This window comes from Gracilinanus agilis, chromosome 4 (assembly GCF_016433145.1).
Source record: "Gracilinanus agilis isolate LMUSP501 chromosome 4, AgileGrace, whole genome shotgun sequence".
Classification (NCBI taxonomy): Eukaryota; Metazoa; Chordata; class Mammalia; order Didelphimorphia; family Didelphidae; genus Gracilinanus; species Gracilinanus agilis.
This window is the reverse complement of record NC_058133.1, coordinates 499911137-499928688: the sequence shown is the minus strand read 5'-3', so window position 1 is coordinate 499928688 and position 17552 is coordinate 499911137. Positions and strand designations below refer to the sequence as shown.

Below are 17552 nucleotides of genomic sequence, written 5' to 3'. Positions count from 1 at the left end.
TAAATTCTTCCCCTACCCACAGACCTAAACTATTCTGTGTTCCCCTGATTTACTTATAACATCACTATGTGTAAATCATACCCATTTTGACCTTATATTGGTATAGGATGTGAGATGCTGTTTTAAACCTAATTTTTTGCCATACTGTTTTCTAGTTTTCCCAGCAGTTTTTGTCAAATAATGAGTTTTTATCCCCAAAGCTTTTGGTTTTTATCAAAAGCTCTTTGGGTTTATCAAACACGTAATTTGCTGAGGTCATTTACCACTAACCTCTTCCATTGATCTACCCTTCTATTTCTTAGCCAGTAACAGATTGTTTTGATGATTACTGCTTTATAGTACATAAGATCTGGTACTGCTAGGCCACCATCCTTCACATTTTTTTTCATTAGTTCCCTTGATATTCTTGACATTTTGTTCTTCCAGATGAAATCTGCTATTTTTAGTTCTATAAAATAGTTTTTTGGTAGTTTGGTATGATCCTGAATAATTAAATTAGTTTAGGTAGGATTATCATTTTTATTATATTAGCTTGGCCTACACAACTAACTTTATTTGTGTGAAGTGTTTTGTTATTGTGTTTATATAATTCTTGCATTTGTCTTGGCAAAATAGATTCCCAAGTATTTTATACTGTCTAGACTCTAGAGTGATTTTTAAATGGAGTCTCTCTTTCTAACTCTCGCTGCTGAGCTTTGTTGGCAGCATATAGAAATGCTATTGATTTATGAGGGTTTATTTTATATCCTGCAACTTTGCTAAAGTTATTAATTATTTCAACTAGTTTTTTAGTTGGTTTTCTAGGATTCTCTAATATATACCATCATATCATCCGCAAAGAGTGATAGTTGAGTTTCCTTATTGCCTACTTTAATTCCTTCTAGTTCTTTTTCTTCTCTAATTGCTAACACTAGCATTTCTAGTACAATATTAAATAATAGTGGTGATAATGAGCATTCTTGCTTCACTCCTGATCTTATTAGGAAGGCTTCTAACTCATCCTCATAGCAGATGATATTTGCTGATGGTTTTAAATAAATACTGCTTATTATTTTAAGGAAAGGTCCTTTTATTCCTATGCTTTCCAGTGTTTTTAGTAGTAATGGGTGTTGTATTTTGTCAAAGGCTTTTTTGAGATAATCATGTTATATCTGTTTGATTATTGATATGGTCAATTATGTTGATAGTTTTCCCAATATTAAATCAGCCTTGCAATCCCGGTATAAATCCCACCTGATCCTACTGTTTTTATTAAGCATACATACACCAAGTGTTAGCATTTGCATACATCTTTGAACTGAAATATTTTTACAGTGAACAGTAGCAAATTCAGTGTACTTCTTGACCCTGAATCTGCTTCTCATAAAAGGTGTTTTTTATATATAAATAGTAAGAGTTTTTCTTATTAGTCTTTTATGATAATCAGTTTCAAGTTTCCATCACGATTACTGCCTCAGACTACTTGAGTGTGGCTGCTAAAATACAGCCATTCTCAAGTTTATATATTTCTATTTGCTTTAAGTATTAAATTTATATATCTTGTATTGTAAGGCCCCAGTGGTAGCCCTGATGTCAGGAAATGTCATGGCTGTTTCCAGGCATATTATATAATATAAAATAGTTTGGAAAATTAGTATTCTAAGTGATATAAATCTTCCTATTAAACTTAAAAAAAAATCTACATTTTGACATTTCCTAGGTATCTGTAATTGTTAGATAGCAAATGCTTCATCTCCTGGGAAATGACACCCCTGTTGAACTGACTGAATGAAATGTTGGAGAAACAATTCATGTACTCAACATGTTCTTATATTTTTAAAAATGTTTTGGCATTTTCACAAGTTTGGGAAGAATATTTTAAATATTTTATCACTTCTTACTGGAAATTACTATATATTGACTTAAGTATGCCACACTAATTTTTTTTTATGTTCAATTTCAAGTACATTAGCATAGGAAGAAAGATAGGGTTTAACACCAAAGAAAACTGATATGAGAGTAGGAAATTGGGACCAAACCTTGACTGCCACACAAAACTATGAGCATTTGAAACTTTTGAGTAAATGCTATAGTCCTTTCTACATGTGTTTTTTATCTCCCACGAGGACTCGGCCCAATTTAACTATCAGAATTTTGAAGTGGAAATTCAGAATATATGGGAAAGTACTGTGGAAATCCTTAGTGTGTAAGAGGAATCATTTTAATGATCTTCACCATTTTAGAGGATTTCTTCAGGACCAGTGCTGTATTAATTGAGAGATGGGCTACCCTTCCACATTTGAGGGAAGGGATGCATAGGAAGACCATCTTGGTTTACTATGCTTGAATAAAGGTTTCTTCTGTGATGTTCTAATGTAGCATTTCTCCATTTTCAGAGAAATGGAATGCTCGAATTACTGATCTCCGAAAACAGGTTGAAGAATTGTTTGAAAGAAAATACGGTACGTCTGAGCCACCCAGACTGATTTGATACATAAATTAGTTGTCCCCATCCCTTTGGCTCTAGCTAGACTAGGCTTAATCTCTTTACCTTGTGCTGAGACCACCCTCACTGATGGATAGGTCTTTACTGTTGGATAGTTTGAACATATTTAGGAGGCCAAGTAAACTGGAGTCTCTGGCCAGGACTCTTTCCCTAGCAAATCGGCTGCTTCCCATATTGGATGATAGAAGTCTTTTAAGGAAGAAAAGATGCAAGTGTTTTAACTAATTTTATTATGTAATTCCTGACAGTTTTTCACCTAAAAAGCAGTTCAGCTCCCACATAGTATTTACTGAGTTCCCATCTGAAAGTTTCCCCAGGCAATTTTCTCTGTTTTAGTATTTTCTAATCAGAGGAATGTTTCTTTTGCATTTGACTATTGATGATAAAAAGTAGCATAACAATATAAAAACCATTAATAGATCAGTTTCAACATGAGAATCTGCTTACTATGTTTGAATAGTAACCAAGTATGTTTCCTTTAAAAGGAATACCAGAGACCCACAATAAAACATAATAGAATGACTGAAATGAAATTCTGAGATGAAATGCTAAATCCTTTCTTCACTTTCAAAAAGTTTTTTTTTGCTTAATCAGCTTGTCTGATATTTTATTTAAATAAAATTTTCAACAATGCTTAATCATCCTTCTTGAATTCTTTCATCTTCATGGAAAATAGTTAATTATGTCTTCATAACTTTTTAAGTTCTTAGTACTACTCCTGTCTTTGAGGGCATGGAAAAACAAAATACCTGTGACTTGCCTTCATACATTAGTTTCCTAAAAAGCAGAATAAAAATAATATCATCTGCTATTTTAGTTCATTGCTCTTTTCAAAGCCTAGTGATAAAAATATCCTCATATTGGGAGAAGACTAATTTTATAGCATTTTTCTTCAGATATGAAAATAACCAATAAAGGATAACCATTGTTATTCTAAAGCTAAACCTGCAATTGGGTTCTATTCAGACATTTTGAATACCGTTAACATCTTGATCAATCAGTGAATGTTTCCATTAAGATATTAGTATTTGTTGTGAATGATAGCAATATCTGATAAAACAGAGAAAGAGTTGATATGTGGAGACATCTCGCTAGTGGTGATCTCTCTGCACTATAGAGAGTTAAGGGAAAGAATGGATGATGAAATCAAAACAGGGTTGACCTCTTGGAAGCCTAACCATGTAAGTGTTGAAAAATATATGTAGGTTTTTTGGCATAATAAAGATAATTTTAAAATTGTTTATTTCAAGGGAAGTCTAATTAAGGACTTTTTTTTAACTCGAGTGTTGACTACAGAAATTGATTGATGAAAAGGCATAAGCGTTAGTGATTTTACACAGTCAGGTATTTATACATTCTGACCTGAGTCTCTCTTTCTTTAAAGCTCAAGCTATAAAAGCCAAAGGCCCTGTGGCCATCCCTTATCCACTCTTCCAATCTCATGTGGAGGATCTGTATGTGGAAGGACTACCTGAAGGGATTCCTTTCCGAAGGCCATCTACCTATGGAATTCCTCGCCTTGAGAGGATATTGCTTGCAAAAGAGAGGATTCGGTTTGTGATTAAGAAGTAAGAATTGTCTGGAATTGTAAATTTATTCTTAATCAGTTACATACATTTTGTAGTTTGACTCTAGAAATCAGTGCTGAAAAAATTGGATCCGTGTTTTAGAAGGGCTCCTGTGTTTGTACAAAGATTCCTGTATTTGGATTCAGATGATCTGGGTTCAAATCCTTGGCCCTTCTGCCTATTAGGTACTTTCTCTTCAGTTTATTTGTCTGAAAAATAGGAATAAGAAATCTGTACAGTCTACCTCATTGAGTTGTTACTAGAATCAAATGGGTAATGCACATAAAGTACTTTCTCGGTCAAGTGATTACATGTCTGTTGACTCTTAGACCAGAGGAATCCAGTCATTTGCCGGATATTCCTCGGGACAAATTTGAATCTGAATGTTTTCTGTAACCAGAAGGCTGATTTTATAGGCAAATGATGCAGACAAACCTTTGTAGTTTCTCTTGTCTACCCTATTTTTCTTAAACCATTTCAAACCTCATCTATTCTTGTTAATATTTAATGTTTCGTTTATTTAATATTAAATATTTAATGTTTCCGCCATCTTTAAAGTATCAAATTTTTTCACTTAACCATTGTGCTTAAGGATAATCTTTAATGGTATTAATTAAAGTTGTGATGGAATTTTATGTAAAGTCTGATCTTCATTACATAGAAGTAATGTGGCATAGGAGTTTACTTCATTAACCCAAACTCTGGGCTGGAATATATTGACTACAAATAACTTAAGCTTTTCAGTGGTATCTTATGGAAATAAACCAGGCTTAGAAGTAGATGGTTAGAATTTGACACTTAAAAATATTGCTGAGCACGTCTTTTGATATATGATATAAATGTAATAATATTTTCCTGACATACTTAGAACATAAAAATGTATGGTTAGATAGAGATAAGACCCCCAAAATGTCTTAAATTATGGATAGAATGAGTCACTTTTAGATGCTAATATTCCATTGACACCTTATGCCTTAAAATAAAATTTTGGGTTGTGAAGTTATCTCTACTATGATCTTGACATTTGTAAAATTAAGTGATGGAGGAGATTTAGTTTACCCTTTGGATTTATTGGTTTGTTTAAGCCATTTTGAATTAAGCATTCAGTTGGGCCTAATCCTAGGAATCAGTAGTTTTTTTCCATAATGATTTGCTTTGACAGTTGAATAACAGTTAACTTCACAACGCTGACTTTTCATTTTTTCTTTCCTTTCATCTTTCAGACATGAACTTTTAAATTCAACACGAGAAGACCTACAGCTAGAAAAACCAACTTCAGGGGGTGAGAGTTTCCTATTTGTTGGGCCAAATCAATAAGTATTTTTAAGCATTGACTTTCACATGTTAATGAATAACCAGTACTCTGAATAATGTCCTGGTTTGGGTTTATCTAGTTATGTATCTGCATTACCATAAATTTTCTCTTTCACATATTGCATTTTCACCCAAATTTAGATATGGAAATCTAGATTGCTAGAGCATTTACTAAATGCTTGGCATATGCCGGGCCCTATGCTAAAGGTATAAAGTCAGGGACCAAGACAGTTCCCCTTCAAAGAGCTTACAATCTAATGGAGAAAGATAGCAAATTTGTAGAGGATAAAGGAGAAGGGTGAGTGGGTAGGGGCACCCACTCAGGTGCAGGGCAGTTCACAGGCAGTGTGAAAAATGAGCAGGAGGGAAGTGAAGGGGCATGGTTAGTGCCTAGTGACAACAACATGGCAATTCCAGGCAAGACTCCTCATTCCTCAGTGTGGCTGCTAATGCAATAAAAGTTTGGGTAGAGAGTGAATGGACACCTAAAAACAAAAGAAAGAAACTTAAATTGGCTAACATGAAGCAAGCAGGAAAGGTTGATAAGGAAAAGGTAGAGAGTCTTCCAAAGTCCATCTCCTGATGTTCATGCTAAGTGTCTGAGCCCCGCTTCCTCTGAGCTTGGGAAGTCTAAGCATTCCCATGCCCAGAAAGTAGTGCTGGGCCAGGTAGGGAGTAGAAGTGGTGCTCCTGCTCCCTGAGCACCCCTTCCTCCTCTCACCCCACCAACACCCTGCCCAGGGGAAATGGCACGAAGTGGTTTATTATTTTTCCCAAGGCAGTCACAGAGCATTTTCACTAATGAAATTAAATGGAGCTTAAAACTTAGCAACCCAGTAATTCTTTGAAAGTGTCTCACTTGACCCCTTTCTTCGACATTCCATTTTTATAGTCCTAATGACACTGGTGCATAGCAATGAGAACTGGAGAAATATCTCGCATGAGGTTTCATTTATTTATTTGTTTGTTTGTTTGTTTATTTTACCCTTGTACTTCTGTGTATTGTCTCATAGGTGGAAGATTGGTCAGGGTGGGCAATGGGGGTCAAGTGACTTGCCCAGGGTCACACAGCTGGGAAGTGTCTGAGGCCGGGTTTGAACCTAGGACGTCCCGTCTCTAGGCCTGGCTCTCACTCCACTGAGCTACTCAGCTGCCCCCTCGCGTGAGGTTTTTTAGCATCTGCTTGTTCCTTAGACTCTTTCAGTGAATGGAAATTCAGGGTGCTCTGTTGAGTACAACTTACTCTTGGATCCTGGAGGCATCAGGATAGGGAATATAGCATTCAGGACACAGAGTCAGGAAGGACCGGACCTCTGCTTGATATCCATATCTCTGTGACCAGGGCCAAGTCCTGTCACTGCTCGAGGACCCAGTTTTTTCATCTGTAAAAGAAATATCTATAAGGGAGTGAGGGCGAATTTCCAATGAGAGAGTGTGTATCCAAGGTGACTTGTTACCTATGAAGTGCTGAGGACATAACATAGCAATAATGTTATTACTAAAAAAGAGGAGAGAGGGAGACACCATTTCTTGTGGGTTTATTGAGAAGGGAAAAATGGGCAAGCCTGGAAAGGAATCATTAGTTGATTGGAGTAAGCAGAGTAAAACCATTTGGGAGAGTCTCCTTCTTTTCCTTAATGCCAGTTAGCTAAAACCTCTTGCAAGATCTTGTTTTCTTCCTGGTTGCTTCAGCAAGGCAGTATATATTAAGGGAATGTGTTCATTTGGGGGCAATAAACAACACTCCAGTTGCACACTTGGATGTTTTCAGTGTGACTAAGCCAAATTTAAATTCCCTTTTATTTGATACTTTAATTTCAAGAAAGTGCTTGAAGAGATTTCTGTCTCTGACACATCCTAAACATCTGTGCAAATTTAGTCTCTACTTCAAAACTACCCAGAGGTGGATTAATGTCTTTTATCTTGATACCAAAAAGAAATAAGAAACCAATGTGTTTCACAGTCCTTGTAGTCTAGACTATAATTAATTAAAAGTACTTTCTTACATAACTAATATTTGAAAATTGTCCTTTTACCCTTCCCTTCTACTCTGGAAAAAGACATTGGAGCTTCCAGGCTTGTCCACTTTGTTTATCATGATATAAGGATTAAATGGTCATTTGTGAGTTGTATTACTTTGGGAGATTTTCAGTGGTTGTTTAGCAATGCCATTTTCTTTTCGTTTTTTTAAAAACAATAACTGAGGATTTTTAATTATAAAAATATATAGTCAATAGGTTAAAAAGGAAAATGCTTTCTTAGAACGTTGTTCCTCTTGTCTCCTAAAACAGGTTAGTTTCTTATGTAGTAGCAAGATATGAACAAAACAACTTTTTCATTTCTCAGGTTTTATCATACTTCTCAGGCAATTATATCAATATAAGTATGAAGCATCAGGGGAGGGTGTGTGTGTGTGTGTGTGTGTGTGTGTGTGTGTGTGTGTGTGTGTGTGTGTGTGACACACACACACACACAAATACACCCAAATATATATTTAAAATATACAAACACATGAGGATAGCACATGTCAGTCATGTACATATACCTGAAGGTATCTGTATGCAACCTTGCTGGCTTTTGTTTGCTAACACAAGAAGGTAAGATAGATCTAATCATCTCTGGAGTTAAAAAAAAATAAAGCAAAATCAATCAAAAAAATGCTTCAATCTAATTTTTTAAGACATTGTAACAATTCTCAATTACATAAATTAATGAATCAAGTCTCTCATGATATCTGCACCAAGTATTCAAATTTTAAAACAGAAGAGCCCAGAATTATAGTCAATACATTTTAAATAGATTATTTTTATACACAAAAAACACTATAGTTACCTTCTCCCACATATGAACAGGAAAACTAGTGCAATATACATACAAGTTTATTTAATAAATATACTTTTTGACCTAACAGTTACTTCAAAGTAGCCATGCCATTTTCTAATGAATAAGAACATCAAATACCTCATCCAATTGTTATGGTCTGGGGTGGCTAGGTGACATAGTAGACTGAACACTGAGCTTGGAGTTGGGAGAACCTGGGTTCAAATTAGACATATTCTAACTGTGTGACCCTATGCAAGTCGATTGACCCTGATTGTTTAGCTCTGGTGGTTCTTCTGTCTTAGAACTAATACTAAGACAGAAGGTAAGAGTTTAAAAAATTGTTATGCTATAAGATAGTTTAAAAATGATGACTCCAATGTATAAAGTTTTAGCTATTTATTTAAAATAATAATAAGTAGTTCCATGGTTTTCTTTTTTGTCTCTGTTACTATTATAGTGAAAGAAGAATGGTATGCCAGGATCACCAAATTAAGAAAGATGGTGGATCAGCTGTTCTGTAAGAAATTTGGTAAGCACATTGAGCAGTCGTTAAGTATTCTGTACTAAAGTGATTTAATGTTAAAAATTAAGGATCTTAGAGCAGCTGAGTGGCTCAGTGGATAGAGCATCAGGCCTGGAGTCAGAAAGACTTGGGTTCAAATATGGCTTCAGAGACTTCCTAGCTGTGTGACCCAGGGTAAATCACTTAACCCCATTTGCCTATCCTTTGCCCTTTTGTCTTAGAGATGTTACTAAGACAGAAAGTAAGGGTTTAAAATAAAAAGACAGTACTACTACCCTTCTACCTCCCAGCCCCCAAAAAAGAAATGAAATGACTAGGTGTCTCTAACTATATTGATTGAAATTAATTTCTTTGCTGTGGTGCTTTTATTTTACTTTATTTTATTTTTAAACCCTTGCCTTCCATCTTGGAGCCAATACTGTATATTGGCTCATAGGTGGAAGAGTGGCAAGGGAGGCAAAGGGGGTTAAGTGACTTGCCCAGGGTCACATAGCTGGGAAGTGTCTGAGGCCAGATTTGAACCTAGGATCTCCCATCTCTAGGCCTGGCTCTCAGTCCATCAAACTATCCAGCTGCCCCCTGCTGTGGTGCTTTTAAAGAAGCATTGGTTAATAAATGTGGTAAACAGAATAATAATACCTCATAATGTCTGTGAATATAAAGTTTGAATATATTGGTAAATTAAATCACAAACTGAGAAAGTTTGGGGCTTTTGAAAAAATGGCCTTTTCTACCTCCTTATGCTAAATCAGAAGGTCAGTGGTAGGAGTATAATAAGCCAGAGAGCATGCCCAGAGGGCATAGATATCCTCAAGGAAATGCCCAGAGCTGAGAGAGATGGAGGGTCTTATTTGTGGAACAGCCAGGAGGCCAGTGTCCCTGGATAGAAAAGTACATTTTAGGGGGTAATGGTGAAATTAGACTGGAAAAGTAGCTGTGAAATGGCCAAGATTAGAAGATCAGTGGTGCCTTGAAAAAGAAAATCAACAGATTTACCCCCTCAAATAGCATTGCATATGACTGTATATCCATAGCTACAGGGTAGAGAGTTAGGAACTTTCAAATGGATTTATTTTTCATTCTTAGAATATTCTGGCTTTGGTTTTCTTACTTATTGCTAAAGGAGATTTTTATGAAAGGCACTCTTGCTTTCTTTATTCACACAGCTGAGGCCTTGGGGAGCACTGAAGCCAAGGCTGTGCCTTACCAGAAATTTGAGGCGCATCCTAATGACTTATATGTGGAAGGGCTCCCAGAAAACATTCCTTTTAGAAGCCCTTCCTGGTATGGGATCCCAAGGCTGGAAAAAATCATCCAAGTGGGCAATAGAATTAAATTTGTCATCAAAAGGTAGGTCAATATTGGGGTACAAGAAAATTAAAATAAAAGTCCTCTCTTTCATGGGCCTTAAGTGGGAAGACATTTCTAACACCCCCAGCCTTGCTCACCACTCATCCATCCCCTCTCTGGTCCTTCTAGTTCTACCCTTGTTGTCAAGCCATCGTGATGTTGCTATGTTGCATTGTTGAGGAAGGATGAGGCCAAGTACCTTCAGGCAGTAGAAGGGTCAGATGGGGCTGGACTTGCTGAGCCTGGCTGCAGAGGTTAGGACTAAGAGCGAGTGAGAGAAGTCAAAGAAAAGCTTGTTTCAGCTCAATGGAAGGCAGACTTCATCACAGCAGAGGCTGCCCCCAGTTGGGGATGAGTTCACCTCTAGGGGTAGCTGGTCCTGCTTCCTGGAGGTTTTCCAGGTGGAGTCTCAAGAACCTTAGAGTGAGCTTGCTTGTAGAGGCTGTCCTTGGAAAGATGCCTAATGGCCAGGAGGTCCTTTCCGTTCCCCAGTGACCTTGTTCTGGTCGTGTGCCACCGCTAATGCACTCTCGGGACACTGCAGTGGTGGGGAAGCCACTTCCGGAAAGATAGAAATCAACTTACGTAGAATAATAAAAACCCAGAAATAATTTTTAAAAAACCTTTAGGTAATTGTTAGTTCTTTGGAAAGAAGGAAATCATCTTAAAAGTGAGAAATACTGGAAGTTAACGTGTCTCACATCAAGGGCCTCCACTGTATCTAGGCCCTATAATTGCTAGGGGTTCTGAGATGGCACTTGTTTTAGTTGGTTGGGCACAAGTATAATACTAGGCCTAAGGGAGTAAAAGGCAGGAGGTGATTATAGTGAAGGATACACCCAACCAAAAAGATGTATGAAAGGGGGAGGTTATAGGGAGCCCTTAGAGCTGCAGGGTGGGAGTGGGGGTGGTCAAAGAATGCTTCACAGGACAGAGGGTAAAGGGTGAGTGACTGATCTGATGGAAAGAACAGGCTCTTTGACATCAGGGGACTTGAGTCGGATGCCAGCTAGTATCGTGCCTGTGCACAGCCTGGGTGGCCTTGGACTAGTCAGGGACAGGTGCAGGGTTCCTGCCTTCGTGTTTCTGAGCCTTTGTGGTTGAGCTCGGTGGTCCTTGAAATAGCTTCTAGCTCAGAGCCCATGATCTTCAGTGGAGATGAATGAGGGGTGCATTCCAGGGTTCAGTAGTCCCTTGGAGTCAGGAGTAGGAGCAAGGAGTTTGTCCCTTGTGTTAAAAGGAGGCTAGTGATGGGGAGGTATGAAGGAGGTATGAAGCTTTAATCAAAGTGAGATCCGAAGGGACTTTAGGTGCCAGGCTGTGAGAATACTGTATTTTATCATTATTACGATAATAGGTGAGATTGTGAGAAGAGAGGGAACAGAGTCTTATCTTTGTAGTTCTTGGACTATTTCCATTTGCCCACAGCTTATTGGCTGGATCTCAGCCTCCTTGGTTTTCTCTTTCCTCCTTCCCCTTTTGGGATTATCTGATTTAAAAGGCAAATCTAACCTGAATTTCTAATGTCTCTTTTATTAGTATTATGATCCCAACATTCAGTAATTAGTATGTGTAAGCATCAAGGAATAATTGCCTTAGGAGGTTTAAAAGAGAAGCTGTATATTACTTTTAAAATCCATCATTGCTTTTCACAAATAATTTGCCGATGTTTCTGAAATTACAGACCAGAACTGCTGACTCACAGCACACCAGAAATAACTCAGCCCCGAACCAATACTCCAGGTAAGACCATCTTCAAGTGTTTTGTGTGTTCGTTACATATCTCCTTCCTTAATTTCTCTCTCCTTTCAATTTCATTCCAAGATTGATTTTCAGATATCTTTGGATCAAAGCATATGATTAAATGTTTATTTTAGACACAGGAAATAGCTTCCTTCAGACCTTTTGTGTGGTTGATTATAAGAGAGCAATGGGCAAAAAAATGGCTAACTGGATTTTGTTTTGCTTTCCTAGTGAAAGAAGATTGGAATGTGCGAATTACTAAACTTCGGAAGCAGGTTGAAGAGATTTTTAATTTGAAATTTGGTACGTTCAGATGATGAATAAGCAATTATGAGAATCCTGCTCTTGGCTACTTTAGCTCCTTTTCCTTAAACAAATTCTCTTCTCATTTCTAATCCTGAAAATGGCTTCTGCTGGGATGTAGTCCTCAGCATGCTAGCAGAACAACATCTCCAAAGGAAGGAATGCCAGGTCACAAAGCAAATTTTTGCCAGTTTAGGTGACCACTATCTTGGGTTTTCTAGATTGTGACAATCCTGAGGGGAAGATAAAAGAAGTAACATGGGCTTCAGTTATCTTTGTGGCTCAAAGAAATTTTTTCTGTGTGTGGGGAAAAAAAGGCAAAATGGATCCATATCTGTATTGTTAGATAGTTTTTGTAATTTGGGGATGGAACTTTAGAGAAGAGAAGAAAAGAGTCAAGAAGTTTGAATTTAAATATTACCTTAGTCAGAAAAAAAAACAAACTGTTGCTATCTTTCATTATTTAGCTCAAGCTCTTGGACTTACGGAGGCTGTCAAGGTACCTTATCCAGTCTTTGAATCAAATCCTGAGTTCCTCTATGTGGAAGGATTGCCAGAAGGAATCCCCTTCCGAAGTCCCACCTGGTTTGGGATTCCACGGCTTGAAAGGATTGTCCGTGGAAGTAATAAGATCAAGTTTGTTGTTAAAAAGTAAGTTAAGTAGTGTATGATAGCCCGTCTGCCTTTAGTCCTCCAGGAACAGTTAATTGCAAGTTGCAGAGAGTTGACTCTTCTCCTAGCCCAGCCTTGGTTCTGATACTGCTTTTGCTGTGAACACTTCTGGCCTATTATTCTGGTCTTTTCCATTGCTATTGGCATCCAACCTCTGTTTGAGTTTCCTCATTGGAGAATATGGATGCCTCACATCAGATTTTTAGCCAAAAAACCCCAAAGCGTTTTACTAGAATGTTTTAGAATTCTTGAGTGAAAGATATGATCAAATGAGACCTTTCTTATTATGATAGTTGCTGTTCTCCTTGTTAGCATTTGATGTTTTAGTGACTGAATCCTAGTGGTGAGAGCTATCAGATTGCTTTCCTGGAGTCTCTGAATTTCAGGGATGAAAGAAAGCCACTTGATAGAAAGGTAGGAAAATCAATGCTTTCCCTCCATCTTCAGTGGACATAGGCATTGACCTTTATAGTTTTGGACCTGATTAGAATAAAACACATACTTGTGTTTGCTATATAAGTGGTCTGAGCAATAGGTATTATAGATATTGAAGCTAATTCTAACAGTTCTTTCATGGATCCTGCACCAGGTAATAAGGCATAAACTAATTACTCTGGGAAAAAATTAATTACAAAGTGGCTAAAGATTGCTTGTTCCTTTACATCTGTTGGGGGAAGTATTTAAATCCCATATTGGTCATTATTGAAACCTCATGGGATGGGGGCAGCTGGGTAGCTCAGTGGATTAAGAGGCTTAGAGACAGGAGGTCCTGGGTTCAAATCCTGCCTCAGACACTTCCCAGCTGAGTGACTCTGGGCAAGTCACTTGACCCCCATTCCCAACCCTTACCACTCTTCCACACAGAAGTTAAGGGTTTAAAAAAAAAAAGAAGAAACCTCATGGGAGTTGTGAGGTGTGGAAGAGTTTGTGACAGATCCTTTGTCTTAGGAGATGCTTGTATATAGAGGCTTCAAACGACCTTGGCCTCCTGAGGGGCCTTACACTCAGTTTCCATAAATAAGGGAATTGGAGATAAAAAGGGCATCACAGCATCACAGGAAGAACCCTGGAAGGCAGGCAGCAGTAGCCTTGGTGACCTGGGATCACCTCCTGCTCAGTAACTACCTAGCTACGTATGAATTGGGGCAAGTCCCTTCCACCTCTGGGTGGCTTCCTCTTCTCAGATTAATGTTGGAGTTCCTACTCTGAAAGCCTCCTGCTCCCCATGGGGCTTTGTGGCGGGTCATGATAGTGTGGGCTTGAGTCGTGCTGGCTGAGATGGCCTTTTTTGTTTCCCTTTGTAGACCAGAGCTGGTTCTTTCCTATTTACCCCCTGGAATGGCGAGTAAAGTCAACACTAAAGGTAAGACGGACTCTGTACCAGATGCTTTTGATTGAAACCTTTGCAGCCTGCCCTGGGACGGCAGGACCTTTGACCCAGTGGAGCCCTGTTCCCTTCTATGTCCCTATGGATCTCTCTCTCCCTCCCTCTCTCTGTCTCTCTCTCTGTGTCTGTCTGTCTGTCTGTCTGTCTCTCTCTCTCTCACCCACACCCACACCCCCCCCTCCCCATACAGCGAATCACTCAATGTTGGCTTGCTCTACTTTGCAGCCTTGCAGAGCTCCAAGAGAGCAAGGAGCCCTGGCAGCAACTCCAAGGTGCCAGAGATTGAAGTGACCGTGGAAGGTGAGTCATTGTGGACAGTGTTGCCCAGCCTTTCTGGGCAGTACTCTTTTGGTGTCTGATCAGGAACTGGAGATCCTGAGATGGACAGAGTTGTGATGGCGGTGGACCAGATTCTGTTTTTTCTTTCTTCTGCCCTTCCACAGGGCAAGGCTCAAGAAGCACATTGGTCCATCCCTAGTGCTCTGTTGGACAGATTGAATGGGAAGTCCCTGCCCCCAAGGTTATCACTGCCATCTCAAGTGTAACAAGTACATCCTCTTGTGTGGGTCGTCAGAGCACACTCTGTTAGGACGCTCCTTTGTTATGAAGCCAGCTTTCCTTCATGGAGGAGTGGGCATAAGGGCACAGTTACCCTGGTCTCTAGACAAGAGGCAAAGTTTCCTGGTTCATGCTTTTATTAATTGGAGAGAGGCCAACACGTAGTGAAGAGAGGCCCGTTTATTTGATTTTTTTCCTTTCCTGAGGAAGAAATTAGGTTTGTTGGAAAATGGCCTAAGGCCTTCATTGAGATTATTGGAGAGTAAGTCGATCAGAGTAGATGAACTAGGAGTTACTTACCCTAGCTGTCAAAGGGCTTAGACCTAGACCTAGACCTAGACCTAGACCTAGGAAGCTGAACACTTAGAGGGGCTGTAACAAATGTCAGGAACAGGTTGTTGGGAACAGGTTCAGTGTTCAAAGTTTCTTCCTAAAAAAGCAAGAATTATTACTTAGCCCAGTTGGAGGGAATGGAGGAGCCTCTTTGAGGAAGGCTCTTCTTCCTTTTCTTGTGGACTAACTTTTGGAATAGACCAGTGGACTAACTTTTGGAATAGACCATGCTTTAATTCTTTGCCCGAACCAGAAGGAAGTCTCACTGGTTTATCTGAACAGTCCTGTCCCAAGAACCTGTTGGCCGCTCTCTATACTGCTGGTCTTATACCCAATAGGAAATAATTAGCATCTCTGTAGGGCTTGCTCTGTACACAGCACAAATGAAGTCTCACCAGCTAAAGCTCCAGAAAGCAGAGGCCGGAGCCAGCATGATACAGGTTGACTAGATACAAAGCACTGTAACTAGCAGTCTGGGAAGTATCTTTTCTCACGTTGCTTCAAGTTCAACACAGAATTCAAAAAGAATAGCAGATAAAGGGTTAGAAAAAGAATTTGGAAGAAGTGGTTAAGTGTTTTTGGTGGTTCTGTTTAGGAAGAAGAAAAGTTGAATGACTCATTTGATAATCACATGAGCAAAAGGAAGAAATATGACTTCACTTTAAGCCCAGAAGATTTCAGTTTGTTGTGGAAATCCATCCCTCAGATCTATAGCTTAGCTTCAGTATCTCTAGCAACTGCTGTCTGCACTCCTATCTTTTTTGACATTTCTTCTTGCATCTCGTATTGGAGATGAGCTCATATGACTAAAATGGAACTCTGTGTTTTTTCCACCCAATTGTTCGCTCTTCTTGCCTTCCCCAACTCTGGCAGCCCCATTCTCAATTGAGCTGAATTCAGAGCACAGGAGCTAGCCACTCTTGGCTTTCTAGTGCTACATCATCCTTCGTGTCTGATGGCTCTCCAGATGACTGTTCACTCCCCTGTCTCATGTCTGGCCTTCAGCTTTTTCCTTTCCTGCTGCCATCCCATGCCTGCCACAGGTATCTTGCCTTCCATCTCTTTCCCTTCTAACTGATCCAATTGCCCTAAACCAATTTGGAGTGCAGTGTCAGGTTGTGCCTTGTCATTCTGTTGTATAAAAGCCTTTAATAGCTCCCCATTCTCTACACATTAAAGCCTGGCCTTTGAGGCCTCTGTGATCTCCCTTCAACCAACTTTTCCAGCCAAGTAGCTGGCCCTGGAGGTCTTTAGGAAAGAAGAAAGCAATCAGTATTGTAAGGCCATCTTAACCTCTATCTAAAGACAAAAGGGTGGGCCAAACAGAAATATTATTCCTCAAAGTCCTTTCTAGAATGAGTTTTCTCTGATTCTGCAGGAAGAAAGACCTGATTAGTCCACATGCCTATTTCTGTCTGCTCTGCTTCAGGTCATTTATGAGTTTGGTTTGGCCCTTTTGTTTCTGGAGGAAAAATAGCTTGCAGAACTGCATGTTTTACAAAAATAGAATATGTATAGGAGCTACATGGTAGGCTAAAATAGAAAATCTTAAAAAAAGGAATTCATATTTGGGAAAAGGGACTGGAGTTCTTATGAAAAAAAAGATCAATCATTAGGAGTCCAAAAATTATGTTTACCTAAACTATTAATATTTTGTTGGGGCCAATAATAACTATTAAGAAGTTCTACCTTTCCTTTTGTTCAGTTTTTTGGTTTTCTTTAAGATTGTCTTTGCAGTACTATACATATATACATTTATATGTTAGTATATATCTATATATACCTATATGTATATGTATATGTCTGGTAGCATCATAACTCTTTAAGTGTGCTTCTGTATATGTGTGGGAATTTTGTTTTGACATCATTTATTACATTTATTAAATTTAAATAAATGTACCTGGCTTTAAAAGAAAAGATTATCTTTGCAAAAATTCTGGTTGTATTTGACCATAGTGATATGCTTATAGGTTGTGGGAATGAGCATTCTGTTTATTAAAAATATTATTATTATATGCTAAGCTAAAGGAGAATGGGTGATATAAACATCTTTAGGGGAAAGTTAAGGGTCTTGAATCTAAATCCTGCTTTTGCTTTACTACCCATGTCCCCTTGGCCTAGCTATTTCACACCTGAATTTCTATTCATATCTCTCTCTCTCTCTCTCTCTCCCTCTCCCTCTCTCTTTCTTCCTCCCTCCCTCCCTCCCTTCCTTCCTTTTTTTTTTTTTTTTTTTTTTAAAGAAAACAAAGTAGGTTGGGAATAGCGAGTCCCATTCCAGCTCTAGATCCACAATCCTATCAATCTTATGAGTTAGTAGCAGCACAGTCACTTTTCATCATGCTTAGAGGGAAAGATAACCAACAAGACCAAGTATGAGGGGGAAGGGGACACTCAGACACCCCTAGTCTGAGGATGGAGGACTGCCTTTGTGCATGGACTGTAGAGTGCCTGGACAGGAGCCTGCTCTGTGAAGGACTTTCAGAGTCCAAG

General features: G+C 38.7%; 1 protein-coding gene across 7 annotated transcripts in view; it reads left to right on the top strand.

Moving 5' to 3' along the window:
• GTF2I (general transcription factor IIi) overlaps positions 1-17552 on the top strand; it is a 76252-nt gene that overhangs the window by 43599 nt on the left and 15101 nt on the right. For all 7 annotated transcript variants that reach the window (XM_044673072.1, XM_044673070.1, XM_044673068.1 and 4 more), the window contains 10 exons: positions 2376-2441; positions 3870-4053; positions 5277-5335; positions 8648-8719; positions 9880-10063; positions 11748-11806; positions 12038-12109; positions 12577-12760; positions 14086-14144; positions 14394-14468. In XM_044673072.1, the coding sequence (XP_044529007.1) occupies positions 2376-2441; positions 3870-4053; positions 5277-5335; positions 8648-8719; positions 9880-10063; positions 11748-11806; positions 12038-12109; positions 12577-12760; positions 14086-14144; positions 14394-14468 (1014 nt within the window). The remainder of the gene's footprint in view (positions 1-2375; positions 2442-3869; positions 4054-5276; positions 5336-8647; positions 8720-9879; positions 10064-11747; positions 11807-12037; positions 12110-12576; positions 12761-14085; positions 14145-14393; positions 14469-17552) is intronic.